This window comes from Musa acuminata, chromosome BXJ3-5, assembly GCF_036884655.1.
Source record: "Musa acuminata AAA Group cultivar baxijiao chromosome BXJ3-5, Cavendish_Baxijiao_AAA, whole genome shotgun sequence".
Lineage (NCBI taxonomy): Eukaryota > Viridiplantae > Streptophyta > Magnoliopsida > Zingiberales > Musaceae > Musa > Musa acuminata.
The window spans coordinates 43,185,296-43,206,470 of record NC_088353.1 but is presented as its reverse complement, the minus strand read 5'-3'; the positions used below and the strand labels follow the sequence as shown (position 1 = coordinate 43,206,470).

The 21,175-nt window shown below is 37.2% G+C and overlaps 2 protein-coding genes across 3 annotated transcripts; one reads left to right on the top strand and one right to left on the bottom strand.

Moving 5' to 3' along the window:
* The first annotated feature begins 465 nt into the window (after window positions 1-465).
* Window positions 466-10,732, top strand: LOC135637642 (uncharacterized). Of its 2 annotated transcripts, none has more exons than XR_010496345.1 (8): window positions 466-941; window positions 5,741-5,888; window positions 6,053-6,244; window positions 8,196-8,324; window positions 8,824-8,993; window positions 9,151-9,281; window positions 10,135-10,301; window positions 10,377-10,732. XR_010496345.1 is itself a non-coding variant. In XM_065150310.1 (8 exons), exons 1-7 carry the CDS (start codon window positions 740-742, stop codon window positions 10,237-10,239), a joined length of 1,077 nt encoding a protein of 358 aa, XP_065006382.1. In that variant the 5' UTR covers window positions 466-739; the 3' UTR covers window positions 10,240-10,249; window positions 10,377-10,732. The 2 variants fall into 2 exon arrangements, 1 of the variants encoding a protein (XP_065006382.1); XM_065150310.1 differs by having other exon boundaries at window positions 10,135-10,249.
* A 1,599-nt stretch (window positions 10,733-12,331) lies between these two features.
* LOC135638823 (geranylgeranyl transferase type-2 subunit alpha 1-like) lies at window positions 12,332-18,782 on the bottom strand. Its single transcript, XM_065152272.1, has 8 exons — window positions 18,618-18,782; window positions 18,388-18,547; window positions 18,134-18,300; window positions 17,930-18,034; window positions 16,119-16,922; window positions 15,826-16,012; window positions 13,619-13,805; window positions 12,332-12,787 (listed from the first exon to the last, which is right to left on the bottom strand). Exons 1-8 carry the CDS (start codon window positions 18,722-18,724, stop codon window positions 12,399-12,401), a joined length of 2,106 nt encoding a protein of 701 aa, XP_065008344.1. The 5' UTR covers window positions 18,725-18,782; the 3' UTR covers window positions 12,332-12,398.
* Between the last annotated feature and the right edge of the window lie 2,393 nt (window positions 18,783-21,175).

The window sequence follows — 21,175 nt, the reverse complement described above, 5'->3', positions numbered from 1 at the left end:
ATTTATTAGTTATTATTTATTTTGAATCGATCTAAGTTTTGAGTCGATTAAATTAGTTCACCTGAATTTGAGTTAAAAAAAAAAAAGGGAGATCGAGCAAAAAGATAAATAAATAAATAGATGAGCATATTTTTTATTTTAAACATTAGAGGAAAAAAACTCAAAATAGGGATGTCCTTTTGGAAAATAAATAAGTACAATATTTTGTTTTCGGAAATTATGATTTGGAGCGCCACGTCCCTGCTCGTACCGGAACGCGTACCCTAAGTCGGGGAGGATGAAAGGGACTCCATATCAAATATTACTATATCCGATTTCCAAGGACTGCGATGCGCCCAGACACACGGCCCCCGAGTCCGTCCCCAAAAGCTTCTCCTACCATCCAGCCTCTCACGTTCCTGACGAATGGGGCCCAATGCAGGCTCAAGGAAGCTATTAATAATATTGTTATTGTTTAATTTTCTTCGTTTCTTCGTTCGTTCTTCGTTCGACCGCGGTGCCGTCCACAGCGAATGCGATTCCCTTCCCGACTAAACTGCTTCTGTGATCTCAAAAGAGTTGGATCGATCCGAACCCCCTGCTCGCCTTCCAATTCTGTGCCGTGGTGGTTGAATTCATCGCAGCGGATCGATGGGAGGATAAGGTGGTAGATTCGTGTGATCGTTTTCCTTCTTCCGTTTGTTTCCCCAGGGAAGGAAGGAGGGAAGACCGGGGGAGAGAGAGAGAGAGAGGGGCAGCGATGAAACGGTTCAGGAACGGGGAGATTTGGGGTTTGGAGGCGCAGGCGCCGACGGGACCCGCCGACGGTGTTGTCCTTGGCGTCGACGGGGGCACCACCTCCACCGTCTGCGTCTGCCTGCCCGCCGCCGGGCCGCTGCCGGATCCCTTGCCCATCCTTTCCCGCGCCGTCGGTGGGTGCTCCAACCACAACTCAGTCGGAGGTATTGACTCTCAAAATTTTCCCTTATCTAATTTATCTTTAGTATTTTAATATATTTATTCTAATCCGTAGAAATTTCTAATCGACCGCCGCTCGCATTCTTGTACCGGTTTCCCACTCGGATGAGACGCTGATCGGCGTCTCACTCCTATATACGAGAGGAGCTTTTCACTGATTTTTACAGATCAAACTCTGTACTATGGGTGTATACTGATGATATCAGATCAAACTCTGTACTAGGGATGCATACTGGTTTTTTTTTTCTTTCTGTTACTGATATGAGATTGAAAGATAATTCATGACTGCCCTATTTATATCTTAGGGTGGAAACCTTAGCTAATGCGTGAATGTAGGTTGAGATATCTCCTTAGGAAAACGTGTGATATTTCTATTTTTTGAAAATTTATTTTTATTTACTTAAATTAAATTAAATGGTTTTCTTGATTGGATCCAACTATGTAATCCCCTTACCCTCTCTGTTTCTTAGTCTTTTTGCCCTCTTGGGTGCATGCCAAACCATAATATGCGTCCTTCACTTTTTTGGCATATATAATCTAGTTGAGTTTGATTCTTATAACTCTTTCTACTGTCAAATCTTAATGGTTTTTTGGTTCTTGTCGCTTTTAGAATGTGAGTGGGATGGCTTTGGTTTGTATCATGTTGCCATGTCAATGTTTTGTCCGACAATATCTTGCAGCCTTTTATCAAACATAATGGTTGTATGTTGTTCGATGAACTTATCTTCCGTCATCTTAGTCTTTGTGGTCCTCTGTTTGTTGTTGTTCTCCAATGCATCATTTTTAGGTTATAATAATTTGTATACGTTCCACAAGTTTTCTCTCATGATCTTGCTTCGCACCATGTAACCTTTACATCATTGTGAAATGTAATATTGCTTGACCATTGTGGTGAAGCTACTATATAGAAGAGGAGGGAGACTATTTTGCTGTTGGCAATCTCCGGCTATACAGAAATTAGCAACTACCATGGCTTACTAGGGAAGTTGAGAGAATATGATGAGCCAAGAAAAAACAGATGGTTTGTCCTTGATGGATAAGATAATGACTAAAATGTTAGACAGATAAAAAGCTTTCTCTAACGTATTAATATTGGTAGGGTGTCCTTTCTAAAACATTCTTTTGTTTGTTTTTTACTTGGGGATCAACTAGACGATAATAATTAGTAATCCAGTAAATCATGCTCAAGTAAAGTTCTTTTTTCTTTTCCCAATTGCTGGATCCTAACCTGCTCAGAGGTCTTATATTTCACACTGCTAGGGACTTTTCTTGCTTTTTTAAGAATAAAGTCGCCGAATATGAACTGAGATGTCACAACTTGGGATTTTTCTTTGCAATCTAGCAAATACCTAAGCCTTTACCTGGCCTTGGGCTTCTATCCCAAATGTGGCAAATGCCTCACATAGGAGAGGAGTTGGCATCATCAATCTTGGTTCTTAGAGGAACATTTGATTATTATGATTCTTGGTTTAAAAGATTTTTTGATGACGTTGGGACATTGTTGAGATCCTAAATTATTTTCTGTAGCTTCTTTTTGCTTAAAACTATTAGCTTTATCATTTTATATTCTTGCAAGGAGAGGATCCATTTGACTGAAGGGACAAAGTGGTATACCTGCTTGATAAGAACTTGGGAGAAAGCTTTCATAAAACTGATTTTTTTTCTTGTATGACGTGTTCAATAAATATCATTTGCAAACCGTTCATGGGTATTTATTGTGTAATATTGTGGTGAATCTATTTTAAGCCAAATCAATTTGATAAGACAGTTTTTTCTTTATGATTTTTATTCATGATAGCAAAATGCAAATGCAAATTCATTTGATCATGTTGGTTAAAAGTTAATTAGTTATATGTTTCAAGGTTCATCTTATCGGGCTATACCAATCTATCGACCAGCCGTCGGTATGGTATGTACTGAGGCGTACTAACATATTATATGTCAGTATATAGATATGTATTGATGATACAGTAAAATCACTGAAAATAGCTCCAAAAATATCTGAAAAATAGAAAAAGTTAGATTAAGATTTTTAAGTTAAAAATAAATATAAATTAGTATAATTTTAGCATAAATAATCTAAATTAGGAAAGAATAGTGACACATCTTTTTTAGGCTTGAAGGAATAGCTTTGTGGTACGTTTCGAACCATCCTTCCATTAATATTGAATTATCTATAAATAAATAATTTGAATTATTGGATTATTTTTTAAACAACTTAAACCTTAAGATTCAAATGAATTAAGTAATCAATCGGTGGATGTACCTAGTTCTACAACTAAAAGGAATGATGGGACTTCACGGACGGTGGATCAAGGTCCTCGATCCTATGTATTTGTATATTAATTTGATATGTTTGTCGGATTTAGTCCCGAAATTGATCCCACATAGTAGATTGATATATCATAAGCCATTAGTGCATCAATATGATGGTTGTAGTTTGATTGTCGTGAACCACATGTGTTCATGACAGCTCCTGAGGCAAGGATGATTGTGGCATGTATTGGTGTGGAGCATAGAGAATTTTAGAACTTATACTTTTGTTATTTATTTGCTGCTCTGTATCATAAGATCGATCATCGTATTATTGCTCGGAGAAATATGACCAACTATCATCGTATTGTTATTAGCCGTAAAATTCTTCATAATACGATGACTGTGAATATGACGAGCTTCACTCTGTGTCTACGTCGTGTAAGCTTTATCGCATCTACTCAAATTCATCCACTATTTTTTTCTTCGCCTTCCGTGTATAAACTTTACTAGTACTTCGTTGAGCTCTATAATTTGATTCTTGGGTAACATGTATAAAGTGTTACTCCTTGGTCCATACACCACCCTCAAATTGTGTAAGATGGGACCATCGACTCCCCAATGCCGTCGTGATCATTGGTTAAGGCATTGTTGTCCACGTCGTTGCCATGTCTCTAGACTGAGTGGGTTGTTGAATGTGATTGAGAATGTGTTTTATCACCTGACTCGATTCTTTCCAACAGTGCGGATTGCCTTTGCCTTTGCACATTAAGTGGATGATTGTGACGGTTGGGTGTTTAGTTCCTCGAGTAGTCTGACTCAATATTGTTCGACTCCTTCTACCACGTTTTGACCAAGGGTTATCTTCCTCCTATTAGGGATGTGCTTCCTCTTCTTCTATTGCCTTGATGCTAAAACGTGCAGGACATGGAGGATCTCCTGCCTCATTAAGTAGAGGATCCTCTTAGTTCATCGTTGCTTCGATCCACCCTAACATTGGTTCTAAATATTCATTTTAGAATTGGAGGCTGATGGAATTAATCTTTGTTTCCTCCGACTCTTTGTCCGGCTTGGCACAACGTAACCTTAGCCACATATTATAGTTGACATATATCAGTTTCTCCAATCGTCTATACGATAATCTATTGCGGACCTTCATGTGAATCAATTCGAATGTTGACCAATTACGTTCACAACCACTGGATGTCGTTATTTGCTAAAGTACACGAATGACAACTTTATAAAATTTGGTATGTCCCCTCCAAATCATAGCCACCACTCGATTGCAAAAGGATTTAAATAGGATTTTATTAGCATAACTAATAATTAATATTAAATATAGTCTATAATCAACATGTGTGTAACTTTTTCTTATCAGGATCCATATTCTAATGACACGATACAACTACAACGTTAGAGAATAAACCAATTGTTTCTCGGAATAATCAGCCCTTTATAATAGCATTGACAGTGTTTGACAAGAGTCGATATATAACATTTTTTAAGTGTCGATAATAAATCCAATCACGTTCCAAGATTATACTGAAATTGAATGGTCGAATTTAGATAATACACTGCAAGACAAATAATTTTGTTAGTAAGGATTTTTTAAATATTAAAAATTATGAATTAAATTACACTGAATATGAATTTACTTGCATTACGGATGTCTTGATCCATATGAACTTCAGCCTTGCGATCAATGATTTGTAAGTATTGCTCGTCCTTAAAACCATCCTTGAATGCTTTCTTGACCTCATATCTGGTTGTAATCATCATATGTCTAAGATAAGACATTTGGGGATGTTTGTCCATATCGATCTTATGAAAGACAATGTAAAGTAGTTCCACTCCTGTTATGACAATTCGGATTAACTGAGGGGCAGTTGGCTGCCTCATGTTAGCCGATCGACCTCTGGATTCCTTGTGGTATAGACCCATTGCCACCACGACGCTTCCACTGTGAATCAGGTCGCCGATGCCTCATTGCTTCCTCATATATGTATTGATGCTCCAGTAATGCACAAATTCACAAATCGCAACTTTGTTGAGTTTAGGAGAGTGAAAATGTGAGAATGAGAGAGAGATATGAGTGAAAGAGTTTGAGAGAGTGAAATGAGTTGAAAGAGAGGAGAGGAAAAGGTTTAAAAGCCCTTTCCTCTAGTTCAAATGGTCAAATTGATCGTTTAAAATGGGACAATCTCAGCCCTTGATTGGTAACAGTTGAAATCCGACTATTACCATTCAGTACAGGTCAATAATGATTTAATTTCAACTATTACCAATTGGTACAGATCCCGTATCACCCGTTCTGGGGTCATGTAATGGTACCACCTGGTATAGGGCAATCCACGTATTGGTCCCCTTGTTGGACCAATATGTGGCACCCGTACCGGGCAGGACAACTCTGTACGGCAAACCCGGATCTGTTTAGCTACATTATAGATAGAACTCAAGTAATGTGGCATGTACCTTTGCTCTAAATTTATGACTGTCAAAGGTGTTATAGTGTATAGATGGTGTTATGCAGAAAATGCTGCAAGGGAGACCCTAGAGGAGGTTATGGCTCAAGCTCTTTCAAAGGCTTGCTACAGTCGTAAAGCTGTTCGAGCGGTCTGCTTAGCCGTATCTGGAGTAAATCATCCTACAGATCAACAGAGGATACTAGATTGGCTCCGGTGTGTATGATACTTTTACTTGAAAAGATGAACTTCCTATACTTCTGTCGTTGCAATTTTGAATCCTTTTTGAACATCGTCTTAGATGCTCTCATGACTTTGAAGACTTTCTAGCCTTGATTTACATCTGAATATGCTAATTCTTTTTTTTTTTCTTTTCACAGAGATATATTCCCAAATAGTGTCAAGTTTTATGTTGAAAATGATGCCGTTGCAGCATTGGCCAGTGGCACAATGGGAAAGCTCCATGGCTGTGTATTAATTGCAGGCACAGGCACCATTGCTTATGGGTTCACTGAGGATGGAAAAGAAGCCAGAGCTGCTGGTGCAGGACCAGTCTTGGGTGATTGGGGGAGGTTGTTTTTTACTCGTTATCTTTGTTAGCCTAGTTAAATTGGATTTTTGCACATACACGATGTATAAAGATTTATCATCCATTTATTGTTTGCACTCAACAATTTTCAGATTGCACCTCACAACTTTATTGTTGACCACAAACTGATGCTAGGTTTCTCCTAGTTTATATATCTATTGAAAATTGAGGATTGGGTGATACCTGGAAATTGTTGTCATTCTAAAATTTAGATGATGTAGATATTGTTGAATGAAACAACTAAACTGCATTAAGATGATTATATTTAGCACATATAAATGAGAACACAAGTATTGTAGTGAGAGATGACAGATAATTAATATAGTGAGAGATGATGGACAACCACTAAATTGTTAACTTTTTGTTAGCTGTCTAGACTTTCCAACATGATGTTCTCATGCATTTTTGATATTTAGGTATCTTAGTATCTCCTTTTTGATATTAACGCTATACAAAGTTAAGATCAAATGCTTTTATGTGGACATTGTTATAGAAATGTCAATGCCTTACAATTTGGTGTTGATTGAATTGATAATTCACAACCTGTCCATGGTTTAGGTATCCTATCAGATTTTCCAGTTTGTAACATAACAGCTTTGTGCTTGAGTGGAGATAGAAATAGTTCTGAAACCAACATAGAAATAATTCTGATACTGTTGGTTTCTATTTTTTGTCTCTTCTAGTCACCCCTACCCTTCTTTGTTGTCTTTTTTACAAGTTCAAAAGTAATATGATCTTCCATAATCCACAACTTCGTTTACTGGTTGCACCTATCTATTAACTATTTAGACATGGTAAATAACTAATATCTAGCAAGGTTTGTGTTTGTACAAATTAGTTTGGGCTGGTATTTTTCGGTCTGACAGCCAATTGGGACGTGGACCAGGTGATCTCATCCGATTCAATCCAATCGAGGTCATACCACCTGGTAAGCTCACCATACTAAGCGATAAATAACACGGTGTATTAGATAGTGAATAACTTGATATGGAATTCTATCAGGCAGTAAGGTAATCATTTTAAGTTTTTTAATAGCGTCACTCACAATTGTCTTTTTTTTTCTTTTTGTTTCTTTTATTTCTTTCTGTCATGATCACTATCTCTCTCTCTTTCTCCCACACAAGCTCTCTCATGTGCTCTCTCTTTCTCCTCTCCTGTAACACTTTGGCCTCGTCCTCTTTGATGTTGCATCACCAGTGCTGCCGTCTCCTTGACCTTACCATGGCACTATCCTCTTCGTCCTGTTTGATATTCCTCCTGTTAGTTCATGCCTTCCTCTTCTCCACCTGCTCTTCCTCCACTGCCACCAGTCTTCTTCCTTTTCTCCTTTTCCTCCCCTTCCTCACTTTTGTTTTGATCCATGCAGTTTTGATTTGTACTGATTATTAGTTCATAAATTCACACCAAAACTGCTATTCAAATTAATGCTCTAGACCGAGATTTAAACCTTGTTATCTATTCTTGCACCATTCCTATATTCTTTTAATTTTTACTTCTAAATCTTCTCACTCAAAAATTACATCAGATATTGTTTAAATGGAATTCCTTTTGTCAACATTGTTGGTGTAACACATGAGCCTCTTTGATGTGAAGTGAACTTTCTCCTGAATCCTTGATCATTTTATTCCTGATGTCGAAGCTTTTCTAGGAACATGTTACCTGTTGCGGCACATTTTGCAGAGATACTAGTCAGATTATTATGCATTCTGTTGAAATGTGGGTCTATGTGCTTGCTTAAGTAGGCATCAGTGTCTCCAAACATGGTGTATTTTTCCATGGAGGTTTTAAAATAACATGCATTATTCATGCACTCTAAACACAAATGATACTTGAATGCCCTTATTGAGCATAACTTTTGTGTTAATCATATTTTCCTATTCTTCTTTCTTGTTGTATGATCATGGGAAAATTTACTGATATGTGGGCATATGCAGTGGATATGGCATTGCTGCACAGGCATTGACTGCCGTGATTAGGGCACATGATGGTCGGGGACCTCAGACAAAGTTAACGAAAAGCATTCTTGACATGCTTGAGCTTCCTTCACCAGATGAACTGATTGGGTACCCCTTTAACTTCTAGATCTATTGCATGACTAATATGATATGATGTTCTTGTTTCAAATTGGAATCTTCTGTTATAGTGGTTAAAGGAATATTTTCCAAAAAAAACTGGAAACTTAGAAGCAGAAAGAACGAGATTGCTGTGCAGGCTAGTTTACTGACACATGCATTGATTGCTGGCAGTTTTAGAAATTAATTATCTTCTCAATATTGAGTGATTGCTTCCCCCTTCAGTTAATTACTTATGCAGCTACTTGTAAAATTTTAATGAAATTGCTAACATATACAATCATTTCATTGAGAGCATATGCGTGCTGCATCAATTCTTGCCTATAGGACACATGCAAGATAAAGGAAAGCTGAAAGGCATATGTTTATAGCAAGGAGCTGCCAGTATCTTGCATAATCTTTTTACGGTCAGACATATAGAAGTGCTTCTGCTGTAGCTAACTTATTGTGATTAGAGAATTCAAATAATTCTTCTGTCTTTATTGCACAGGTGGACTTATGCAGATCCCTCATGGGCTCGTATTGCTGCACTTGTTCCCATTGTGGTATCTACCGCTGAAGATGGTGATGAAGTTGCAAATAGGATATTATATGACTCTGTACAGGAGTTGGCAGACAGTATCATAGCAGTTGTTAGAAGACTTAGATTGTGTGGCGAAGGTGTAGTGTGACATTTGACTGCATCGGTTGCAACTTTCACTAAATGTTCTTGATTGTGTGATTCTTTGAATGTGATTTTCTTTCTTTGACCATTTTTTTCCCCTTTTGGTATGTAAGTCACATTCTCTTGTAGATTAAAGGTGCTCTGTATTTGCAGATGGCAAAGAGGCCTTCCCACTTGTTATGGTTGGAGGTGTTCTTGAAGCTAATAAGAGATGGGATATTGGAAAGGAAGTTGTAAACTGCGTTTCCAAGATTTTCCCAGGGGCCCTACCTATTCGACCCAAGGTTCACAAACATTAGCCCACCCCTCCACCCCTTTTATCTTGTCTTTTTAGCTTATTTTAGATACAGTCGTTCAAGTGTGTTCCTTCTATAAGTTTTCATGTGATACTCTGTTCTGTTACTTTTGTTTACATTTTCTGTTTATCTCATTTTAGATATTGTCATTCAAGTGTGCCCCTTTTAAAAGTCTTCATGTGATACTCTGTTCTGATACTTTCCCTATAGATTGGTTAAACTGGTAAACATGAAACCGAGTCCATATTCACACTCAAGATACGAAAAAAGAGGACAAAAAAGAGAAAGCCACCATGTCCATTCTTGTTTGTCTTCACAGATCAAACAAAAAAGATACGTAAGTTTGTGCCACTGCTTTTTTACTTTAATGTGCATATGAACATATCTCAATTATATTTGCCATTCACAAATTGAATAAGATATGAAAAGAACCTGTGGATTCAATAAGATGACTGAAGAATGTATAAGATGCAAACCCAAAAAAAGGAAAAAATTGTAATATCTGATCCTGTTAAATGCACTTAATAATACCAATAGCTTTACAGTTCTATTTATTTCTTTGGTTAGTTGTTAGTTTCAATAATGTGGCAAACACAATATTGCATTTTTTGCTGAAAAAAAAGCACTGCCATTTATCTTCATCTGATTTCCTTTTGACATCTTAGAGACCTATGGCAGAGCTTGATCTTGTGTTTTGGCTTTGAACCGGATAAGGGTACTAGGATTTTATGAGCAAAACCTGGGTTTCATAACTTTCTATTAAAATTATACGACTTTGCAACCAGATCCATACTTGAGTCATTCTTTGTTTTCTCGCCACTGAGCGCTGAGCTGTTTGCAGCTAGAGCCAGCAGTTGGGGCAGCATTGGTGGCCTGGAACCGGTCCATGAGAGAACTTAACGATGTTCGGGAAGGTGATTCCCCTCAAATATCGGTGCTACAATAACAAATATTGGGTGAGTATCAACTACAACTTTGTTGAAAGTGAAGACTCCACACTCTTCACAGGTGAATGAATTGCCATTTGAATCTTATTCTAACAAAACTATCGGTAACCCGAGTGAGTTCATTGAACTGTTGCAGGCACCTCATCAATTGTTATCTTCCCAAGGAATATATGATGCTATGATATAAATGGGAATCAACTAGGTCAGACCTACATGCTATTTCACAACTCGTTCTTCCCAACAGATTGATATACAGTTTGTTGTTGTTGTTGCATTGTTTTTCTCGATACAAGATGGCATTACTGGATCCAATACTTGGGTTGCTTCATCACATATGATTAATGTGTGTCATTGGATGTTGGAACTTGGTTAGGTATGGTATTGTACATATCAGAAGCGTCAGTCGGCGCATCCGTTTGGAGTGCATGTGCATTAGGGAATCTCATGATGACAATGCTGAGTCAAGGTGCTCGGTGGGCTCTTCATGTTTTATCATTGATTTCAGTGTGTGGTAATCTTGTGAACATCGATCGTGCGTGTTGGAGGACTCTACAAACATGTTGTGAGCTAACCTTTTGATTGAGCTCAAGTTGGTCATGAGTTTGAGGTCGGGAAATGAATGGATGTCCAACAAAAGCCCTTTTATTGTTTTGAGTTAGTGAGACAGAAGAAATATAGGATTTGTTGGGTTTATAAAGCTCAAGATAAGCCAATATAGTTGGCGAATATGAGGAGTCATTCGAGGCATCAAATATTGTCAACCTTTGTAGGCCACTTGGTAGACAGACATGTTGGGTCGATAAGATAATTTGAGTGGGTGTTGAGTTGTGTAGCTTTGTGTGATTGAAGTGTTTGTTACTTTGAATATGAGTCGTCATTGGAGCTGTCAAATTGTGTAATTCTTGTAGGCCACTTAGTAGACATGAGAGGGTGTTGAGTTGTGTCGAACGTAAGGGTTGTTTTATGATTGAGTTTGTTTGCATTGGAGGCGAGAGATGTGCTATGATTGGTTTCGATCATGTTGAATATATATAAAAGATATTGATGGTCGAATTTGATCACATTAGATGTAAGAAAGAAAAATTTTATGATCGAATTTAGCTACATAGATATGGGACGCTTATGGTTGAATTTGGCCCCATCGAGGATGAGGGAACGTTCTATAGCCCGATGCATCTATATATGTTTAGATCATGTTAGAATCATAATAACACCAAGAGAGAGAGAGAGAGAGAGAGAGGGTGAAATAATATCATAGTAAATTAGAATCGATTTTAAAATTTGATTGATAAATTCGTATTAGAAACACAATTAACCAAAAATATGAGTAAGGGTTATGAGTAAAATAAATGAGTAAGTAAACACAAATCCAACAAACGAATATTAATTATCATTGTTATAATTTTTTTTCTTTTAACAAGTCTAAGAAAGAATTTTCACACTCACTCTTTTACAAGATCTTTCATCTCCTACAACTTAAAATCGTCTCGAAACTTAAAAAGAGAAATAGATTCAAACGGTGCTCAAGAAGAGAGTTTACAATACTTTTGTGCTTAGAAATATGTGCTTTATCAATCAAGCATGAGTAGGATATTTATATACCTCAAAAAATTTTAAGAATAAAATAAAAAATTAAAATCTTTGAAATTTTAAGTACTAACGATACTACTACCAACATCGAACAGTGCTACCGTCGTAACGAGACCACAAATCATGATTCTAGTATTTTTTGACTGAGTTAGGCGATACCACTACTTGGGCTTGATAGTACCATCACATTTAGACCATAGATTTTACAAAAATTATTATTCATGTGATTTATATTTTTAACATAACATGTAATTGTCTTTTTTATTAAATATATTTAACATACCATCCGACCAATCGCAAAAACCAAAACCAAAAGCAACAGCAATAGTAAAGACTTTGCAGTATTCATTTTCACTAAGCCAGAATAAGCTTGTAATTGGAAAGTCAATTATGTCAACAACAAATTAATCAAACTCCATATTTCATTGGCTACCACTGCCCTATCTGTTTTTAAGGTAAACATCTCGCAAAGTATGAGGCACAACATATGATAAATGAAGCTTCACAAAATTTTCTACGCAGATTATATAAATGTATAGCTTCACAAAATTTTCAAGTCAGATTGTAATCATCTTACACGTTTCCCATCAAGCCATTTCAGAGACGGAAGCAACTCGATCGCCAACACACTAAATTTCTCATTCAGGACTGCGTTTCCCTTTATATCCAATTGCGTTAAGCGCAACGCCCTAAAAAGCGACGTGACTTCCCAGTGGTCGCGCACCTCCGTATTTTCCTTCTCATATCCTACATTGAGTTGCTTTGCATCCAAAGTATGTGATAATGGAGATGAGCAGAGGTACCTTGTTGTGTCGATCGCATGAGCACCGATCATGTTGAAAGAGACATCAAGTACTCTCAAGGAACTGAGCAGCTTTAGGGGCTCCAGGGCTGTAAAGCTGCTTATTTGATTGTTACTGAGGTTTAAGCAAGCAAGAAGCTGTAATGCCTCCAAACCTGTCAAAAAGCGAGCAACTTCTGAGGGAAGGCGGAATCAAGTTGTTGCCACTTGTAGTAGTAAAATAGATGTTCCTAATGTTCCTACTGTATGATTAACCATAGTAGCAATGTCCTCTGGAGCTTGAAGTCACCGAAGAATACAAACAAGTGGAAATAAAGAGAGAAATCATAGAGCAGTATATCAAGTCAAGAATTAACAAGGGTGAAAATCAAATTACACTAAAAACATGGCATAATTATAACAAAGGGAAAAGATTGAGGTCCAAAAGAAGAACCTAAACAATAATTGATGATGGTGTTATCCAACAGATCCCATTCTTCAACAGGGAAGTGGTGCATATATTTCCCAAGTGTATACTTGATACAATAACGAACAAGGAAATAATTTGGAATAGCTTTACACAAGCCATTACTTTATAGAACAAACATTTATAACAGTTAGGAAGATAAAACAATTCATCGTACACGTTGCGGTGCTGCTAGAAAACTGTCAGGAAGATAAAACAATTCATCGTACACGTTGCAATGCTGCTAGAAAACTGTCAATCTCTATGTATCAATAATTCACAAAAACTCAAACTTAACTATAGTTTGTGCTGCAGCAATGAGTATTCACATGTTTTAGTGCAATAGAAGAAAATCTTGTTCTTGGTGCATCATGTCATGAGAATTTAAATATTTAAAATGAAGAATCCACTAGCAGGAACACAATATCATTCTTAATTTGACTCCGAAAATCAAAAATCTATTTGTGACTGAAAATTTTCTGAAGCAACATGATTAGAAATCTACTTTTGCTGCATCTGGAAAAAGACAAGAATGGCTGACCTTCAACAGACCGAAGTTTGTTATGACTCAGATCTAGCATCTGGACCCACAATATATTCTTGACAGATCCAATCCGTGTTAACGATAGCTCATTGAGCCAAAGGCAATACTGGCAATGGAAACTTGAGGAAGTAGGTTCATCAAATTGCCAACAATGCTTAGTTAAAGAATCTTTATCAGAAGTCAGCTGCAAAATAATCACAAGAATAAAATTTGTGGCACTTGAGACAATATATTAGTGCTATATCTTCATAAACATCTCTCTACATGATATATCTTCATATACAAAAAGATGAGCAATATATGGAAGATATAAAATCCATGTCAAAGCCTACTTCTCAATTACTTAGTGGCGGTGTATGCATGCCGTGTTGTGTGTATCCTAGGTCCATGGTTCATGGTTGGACCTGATTATGAAATTTAGTAAGGTTAAATGTTTCTTATTTATGCAATCCTATGGATCACAAGTCCATATGCAAATTATGAGGAGATATTTTCTGTAAATTCAAGGGTTGTGTCTGATGGTATAAATCATATGCATATTTCCTGACATGGCTTCATATAATCTACTCTGCAAAATGTCTCACTTATGATCCTAAAAAGCTATAGAGCACACTTTCTCTGGGGACCTGGGAGAGGAAAGCCTCTATCAGACATCATTTATACAAAGTTCAATTCACATGGATTTTACTTTTAAAACTATATTAGTTATCATAGCAACAGATAGAATCCTACAACACATTCACACAAATAATGACTAGCAGTATCAAAGATAATAAAAAAAGGATTATGTTGATTAAGCATGTTTCTGTTTGATGGGTGGTGTTAAAAAATTGGATCATCATTTAATGATGGATTTATAAAGTAGGTACACTGCATAACCATGTAGAGCATAGAGCCTTGTGGTGATTTAAGCGAAAAAGTAAATAACTATGAGGGCCGGATACTAGAATAAATTAGAGAGCTAAAACCTGTTTACCATCAATTTACATGGAGATTTATAGATAATAAACTTGTCAAATTTGAATTACTTTCTCCCCAACCATCACCAGATAACTACATTTATATAGTTCTGGATTGTTGCTCACCAACCATCTTTCCTTGTGAATCATCAAGGGGGAAAAATAGATTAAATCCTTATAGCTACTGTCAAATTTGATCAACACTAGGTCATACTGTATCTTTTTCCGAAGCCAATTGGAGTAGTTGCCATGAAATTATAGTATCAATGAGTTATGAAGGATTGACATGTTTAGAAGCTAGATGAATCACAAACAACTCTGAGAAAGTTACTCTCTGTGGTGTATATGTATAGATCACTCTCCATTATTTGATTTGAATTGGTACTTTCCATGAGCCAGGGGCACACGCCCTCCTATGCCGTCAGATTGTTCTTAATTAGTATGACTATATACAACATGTGCATGCATTCATCTCTTATGTTGGTAACAAGGTTGAATACAGACCCATACCAGGCACCAGCCACCTTACGGACAGTGGAATGTTATACTACATTTTATTGCCAAAAAAAGTGGGGAACGAAAAAGGTAGGGAGGAAACAGTGAAGAAAGTTAATGGTAGTTCTTCCTTGTATTGTTCCTCTTTTCTCTCTCACTACCTTGGAAAGTCAAGTTCAAAGTTTGAAACTGTTGAAGGTTAGGATCTATTGTTCATTATTCAAACTTTTATATGAACCAGTACTACAGGTTCACTCTGTTTCAGGACTGTCCCTTTTAACTGGTTTAATGTACTGGTTAAAATTTCATTAGTTTCAACTTTCAACCAATGCTAACCAGTATGCAGGTGAAACTGGTCCATCTACTGATTCTTGAATGTACCAGTGTTCTGTAGCACTAAGTACTCAACTTGACCAAATTGAACATATAATTTATTCCATTGTTTGTACCTTGCCTAGGTGAACCACACTCATTGTCAAAATCCAAAACTAATTGTCACAGCTCAAGACAAGGAAGACACTCATGTAAGCAGAATGTTGCTCGGACCACACATACCATTCCCTTCAAGCCAGAAAAGCCTAACATCAAAATAAACAGCATTTTATCATTTGTTCTTTTAATTATCATAAATTGTTCTGTTGGAGACTTTGAGAAGTTTCACAGCTTATGATCTTCACCAACACTGGTAAAAGCACACAATCCGATAAATGAAGTTCAAAGATATTAAGACAATTATAGAATCAATCTTACCTGATCCATTAGAACGACACTTTGTTCATCTTCATAGTATCTTTTATGTGACGGATCCAACTTCATCAAGTCATCATAGAGTGTTAAGACCTCACCAGAATGAGTCTTTATATGATTATGAGATCCATTTGGAACCATTAAGTCATGAGCAACCAAGAGCCTTGCTAATGTTAGTTTCACAAATTTACTGCAAAAAAATTAATGAACCTTAAGTCAGGAACAGATGAATCACCAATATATAAACAGCATAAAGCAAAATTCTTAAGCCATTTAATGGGGCAAAAGGGACAAACCTATCTTCATCATTGAATTCCCTGAAAAGCTCTATCTCATTGGACAATGTCTGTAAATTCCACTTGAAACCTTCTTCTGCATGGTCCTCATTGATGCTTAGCTGATCAAACGACATCAGACAAGGACTTTCCTGTGGGTTACATATATCAACATATTTCCAGACAACATTTTCCTCAACAGATTCTTTGCTGGTCTGTTCTAAACTATGACCCCTAAATGCAACTGTAAATGTGAACTTTGAAGGATTTTTGCAATCAGAAACATCTGATGACACAATATCCTTATACCTGTCAAGGCAAACCTCAACTGGATAAGAGGTTGAACTACTGCAATTTTCCTCAGGAACTGTGAGAAAAGTCACCCAACAACAGGCTTCTCCTGAATTATTAGTTGAGAGTGGCCTCCAATTAAGATCTTCATTTGTCACAAACACGGAACTGACAATAACAGTAGATGAATCTATATTTTTTACAGCTTTATTGAAATAGAGAATGATGGGAAATGTTCCTGTATGCAATAAAGAGAAGGATCTGGAATTTGAGGATGGAAACAGTTGGCAACCATCGATCTTATTGCTCTCAGATAAAATCAGATCCGATTTATGAGTAGGCCATGAAGAGATCAGCTGTGGATCATCCAGACAAACTGTCTGGTCCAGAAGCCAGAGATGATAGAACCATCCACTTTGATCGCTTTGGTCAGTGAAAAGGGCATCATGTACTAGTTCATACTCCTCTGTTAAAGTATTCTTCTTAGAATCAAAGCCCTGGGACTTTTTCGTTAGCAGATGTGATAGAAGTGCACTGTGAACATGATTTGATAAAATGGAATCAGCTAACAGCCTACCACAACATATGGCATAAAGCTTTGCATCCACCAGAAGATACAAGCAAAAAATGCAACAGATGAGACAACAGCAAAAAGAAAACACACACATACACACATGATATAGATACCATCAATATCATAATATAGTAAACGTTGTTCCTTTATGGGAAAAGGCCTTTTTTTAGCATTATACTACGATTTTAATTTGTTTCTCCATTATTAAGCTGCTATCAAGCGTCATAATACAATAATAACTCAAACTACAACTGATGGTTAAGATTCAGGCTGAATATAGGGGTTTGAACCAAGGACTTACCTACTGGAAACAGATACAACAAAAAAGCCTCAAGTCCCAGATATTTGTATACAAAACATTGCATCTTTTCCAGATTCGTTTATGAAGCCAAAGCATGTGGATTTCTTAGATATTGTCACACTCAAAACTGTAGTACCAATTGTTATGTTTAATTTAATGTACTAAAAAATACATATGCTTTGCCAACTTTAAAGTTCACATTGCTCCTGCAATTTAGCTTCAGCCAACAATAGGATTTAGGTGTCATTACTAGAATCAGTCATTAGCTAGCCTACACATCCAACCCTTATTCATCTTTCAAATGATTCATCTCTTGATGAATAAGAATAATAAGTTACAATTACAAGTGTTAAAGGATCAAGAAGAGCATTTCAAAAGTTTTCTATGTTTATTTAACTATAAAACTATATATTTGTCTGACTAGTAGAACATATAATACATACATCTTTAAGTTGAAAGAAATTTATCCATCTAGAAAGCTGCATACCAAACAAACTCTGTATTTCTAACAGATGCATATCATTGACTTACAAATATGAGAAAGATTGAAGAAAACTACTACATTATTGTAACACCTCAGATGACTAATAGAAGGCCCTAAGAAGAGAACAAAGAACTATATGTTCCATCTTCTCCAAAAAGGAGAAAGAATTATATGATCCATACCTACGATTATGCCAGGCTGAATAGTTGCTGAAATTAGTGTCGATCATCTTCTTTGTGAACTTCAGCTCCTCCTCCTCGGGCACATTCTTCAACTTCGCAACAAACCTGAAGAACAGAGAAAGTAAGATTCTAATAAAGCTTGATCCAAATTATCCCCACGACTAATAAAACCAGAAAAAGAAAACCCTAGAAACAAAATTAGACCTGCGGTAATTCCATCCGTGAAAATTCCGTTGATCCGCGTTCAGCAGCAGATCCAGAAGCCTGAACTCACGCTCGAACTCAACCGGCATGAGCCTGCGACCGAGCACCCATTTCCGGTGGTACCATGCGGCGTAGGACTTCGGATTCGTTCTCAATGCTATCTCCACCTTCAAAATCAAAAGCTCGCTGATAAAAAAGAGAGCAGAACTTGAGAACTACTGCGCCAATTGAGAAAAATACGGATCGGAGCTCACGACTCTTAGCTCGTCCTCGATCGCCGATTTGAGGGCGTCGGGATCGTCGACCCCATCAAGATTGTGCTGGAGAGAGAGCTTCCGGTAGTTCCAAGCGGTGTAGACCTCGGGGTTGATCTCCAAAAGCTTCGAGCAGGAAGCAAGTGCCTCCTTGGTGTACCTGCGTCGCCTCAAGGATCAAGACTGCGGGAGAGTTAGCAGATCATCCTGGGAAGAGGAAGGGGGATTACGTGCGGTTTCGGTGGTTGTGGAGGAGTTGGGCCTGGAGCTCGCGGAGATGCGCGGCCTTCGCGGCGTCGTCCTTCGGCCGCGGGTCCTTCCGCGGCCGGCCGTGCATCGCTCCTTAGCTCGTCGTGGCCGCCGGTTCCGACGGAGTCTTTCAGCACAGCAGTAGGTTATATAAAAGGAGGATCGAGCGTGTTTACCGGTCACGAAAAATCTTATTCCGTAATTATAATTATAATGTTTATATATGTATGTGTTTCTAAATTTTAGTGATGTCTTCACGAGAGTCCTTTTAAGCCTACTCGTTCTATTTTGATTAGTTTTTATGATTATATTTATAATATTTTAGAGCTATCAAAGTGGTATATAATTAGATAGATTTTTGGGATATTGTTTGGTTTACTGTTTCGAAGTCTATATTTATAATTTATATTATCTATCAAGTATTGGTTGAAATATCTGAATTCTCAAATGCTTTCTCTATCTCGTCTTTTATTTTTTAGGTACTTAAGAGATCATAAAAAGTTTCGATGAGATTGCTCATTTATGGACGAAAACGTAAGAGTACCACATGACTTAGGCAAAACCAGCTAAGTCCATCAAGTATGATATCAAAGTAGGATAAACACATTTAAAAACACTTGGCATGCAAATATGAGGACCTAATAGGGTTACGTTCAAAGCAACCAACATGTGAAATCATTTGAAAGAAATGACCGTAGAAATGTAAAGATATGAATATCGTAAAGAGTGAGTATATAAGATTGGCGTTAAAAGGAATGATCAATTCTTTACACAATATGCACCACTGAGTACAAATAAATTAGGAAGAACATATAACGTACAAAAGTTGAGATAGTTGAGTTTAAGCCATAGCTTGATGTTGGCAATCAAATTTGACATTGCTTAAGGCAAACCATGACGCTTGGTAAATGATACGACTGTGTAAGAAGGGATGGGTTGCTCAACGATCGAAGTATTTATGTAAAGCTTACAAAAGTAAGGGGAATTGCTAATCAAAGAGTTCAGTGCTCATGTAAGAGTTTATATATGGTCGATAGATTGCCCATGGCCATCCTAAGGCGATAGAAACTCGACATCATGGAGCATGAAAATTTTTTCTTTGGTATATGAAGGATATGTCTATAGGAAGCTGAAGTGTATAGTAAGTTCAACATGTTACTAGGTCCTGAGGGGTACATCGAGGATTGTATTGGCAAAGAATCATAATCTAGTAAGTGCATTCATGATGATAAAATAGTACACTATTTGTTCAGTAAGGTGGAGTAGTCCAAGAGAATGATGGTCTCCAAAATTTTTAGAGAGAATAATGCAAAGAAGAAAGTTGCTCTAATAGGACAAATATCCAAGAATAATAAATCACAGTTCTTTAAAGAGAGAATCATGTGCAACGAATAACATATGTTGAGAGAGGTACCTCAAGACGATAGCTCCATAAAACTTAATAGATTGAGTGAGCGACGATGAGTCATCGCATGATCTCATATGAGGTAATGCTTTAATGGACGTATTATGAGATCAAGTGAGAGATCGACCTAAAACAATACTAAATAAAGACACATTTAGAACCGATATAGAGATTAGACTAAACAGATCACTAACTTATGGAATAGTGGTCACAAGAGCCACCATTAACTCAATGCATACCAAGAAGTGGAGCAACTTTGGTGGGATTTTATGAAATAACTAAACCACATGAAGGGATTCGACATAGAAGATAGAACATGAAATGGAGGCATGAAGCTTTCCTTAAATAGAGGTCAAGGACATGAACTCTTACAAAGGCAAGAGTGCAATCATGTCATTTCATGGTTCCTTGTTCTAATAAAATGAACTCATCTCATATGGTACCAAAGTTAAAGGGAGCTTTGAGGCATATGCACTTTATCTCGACGAAGTAATTGATAGAGGGACTAAAGAGACTCAACAAGTTTCTAAGGAAAGCATCAGAAGGTCATGAGATGAGACAAGAGGTCACGGAGATAGGTACTCTTAAGGAATATGTCACAATCCTGTCATATGAGTTGTCACAAAGGAGGCGGTGCATAGCGGAGATTGTGTTGGGGGTAACAGCCTAGGATCCAAATAATGACATACCAATTTTAACAAAGTCGATAGACTTTGAAAGCTGTTGGGTGACAAACTGTCTTAAAACCATGCTTCATCCATATGTGACCCAGATGAACAAAGGTCAATTACCAAAGGAACCAACACAATCAAAAGTGGCAAAGACCCTACAATATACTAATGGAGGCCACACATAAAGTTATTACAATCCGAGTTCATCCCACAAAGATCAGAATATAATGAATATGTCACCAGGAGGTGATATGGTGCAATGGATTGTGATGGAATAGTTCAAGACAATGCGACATACATGAGATAAATCTCGTGAGGGACTTAGTCATACAGAAGTATGATTGGGAGCTACTAGGAGCTCTGAGCAACACAACGATAAAAATGACAATGAATTCATGGAGTGAATACTATAATACCACAAAGGAGGGTATTTCGTCCATACACTAAATTTTGCATTAAATGA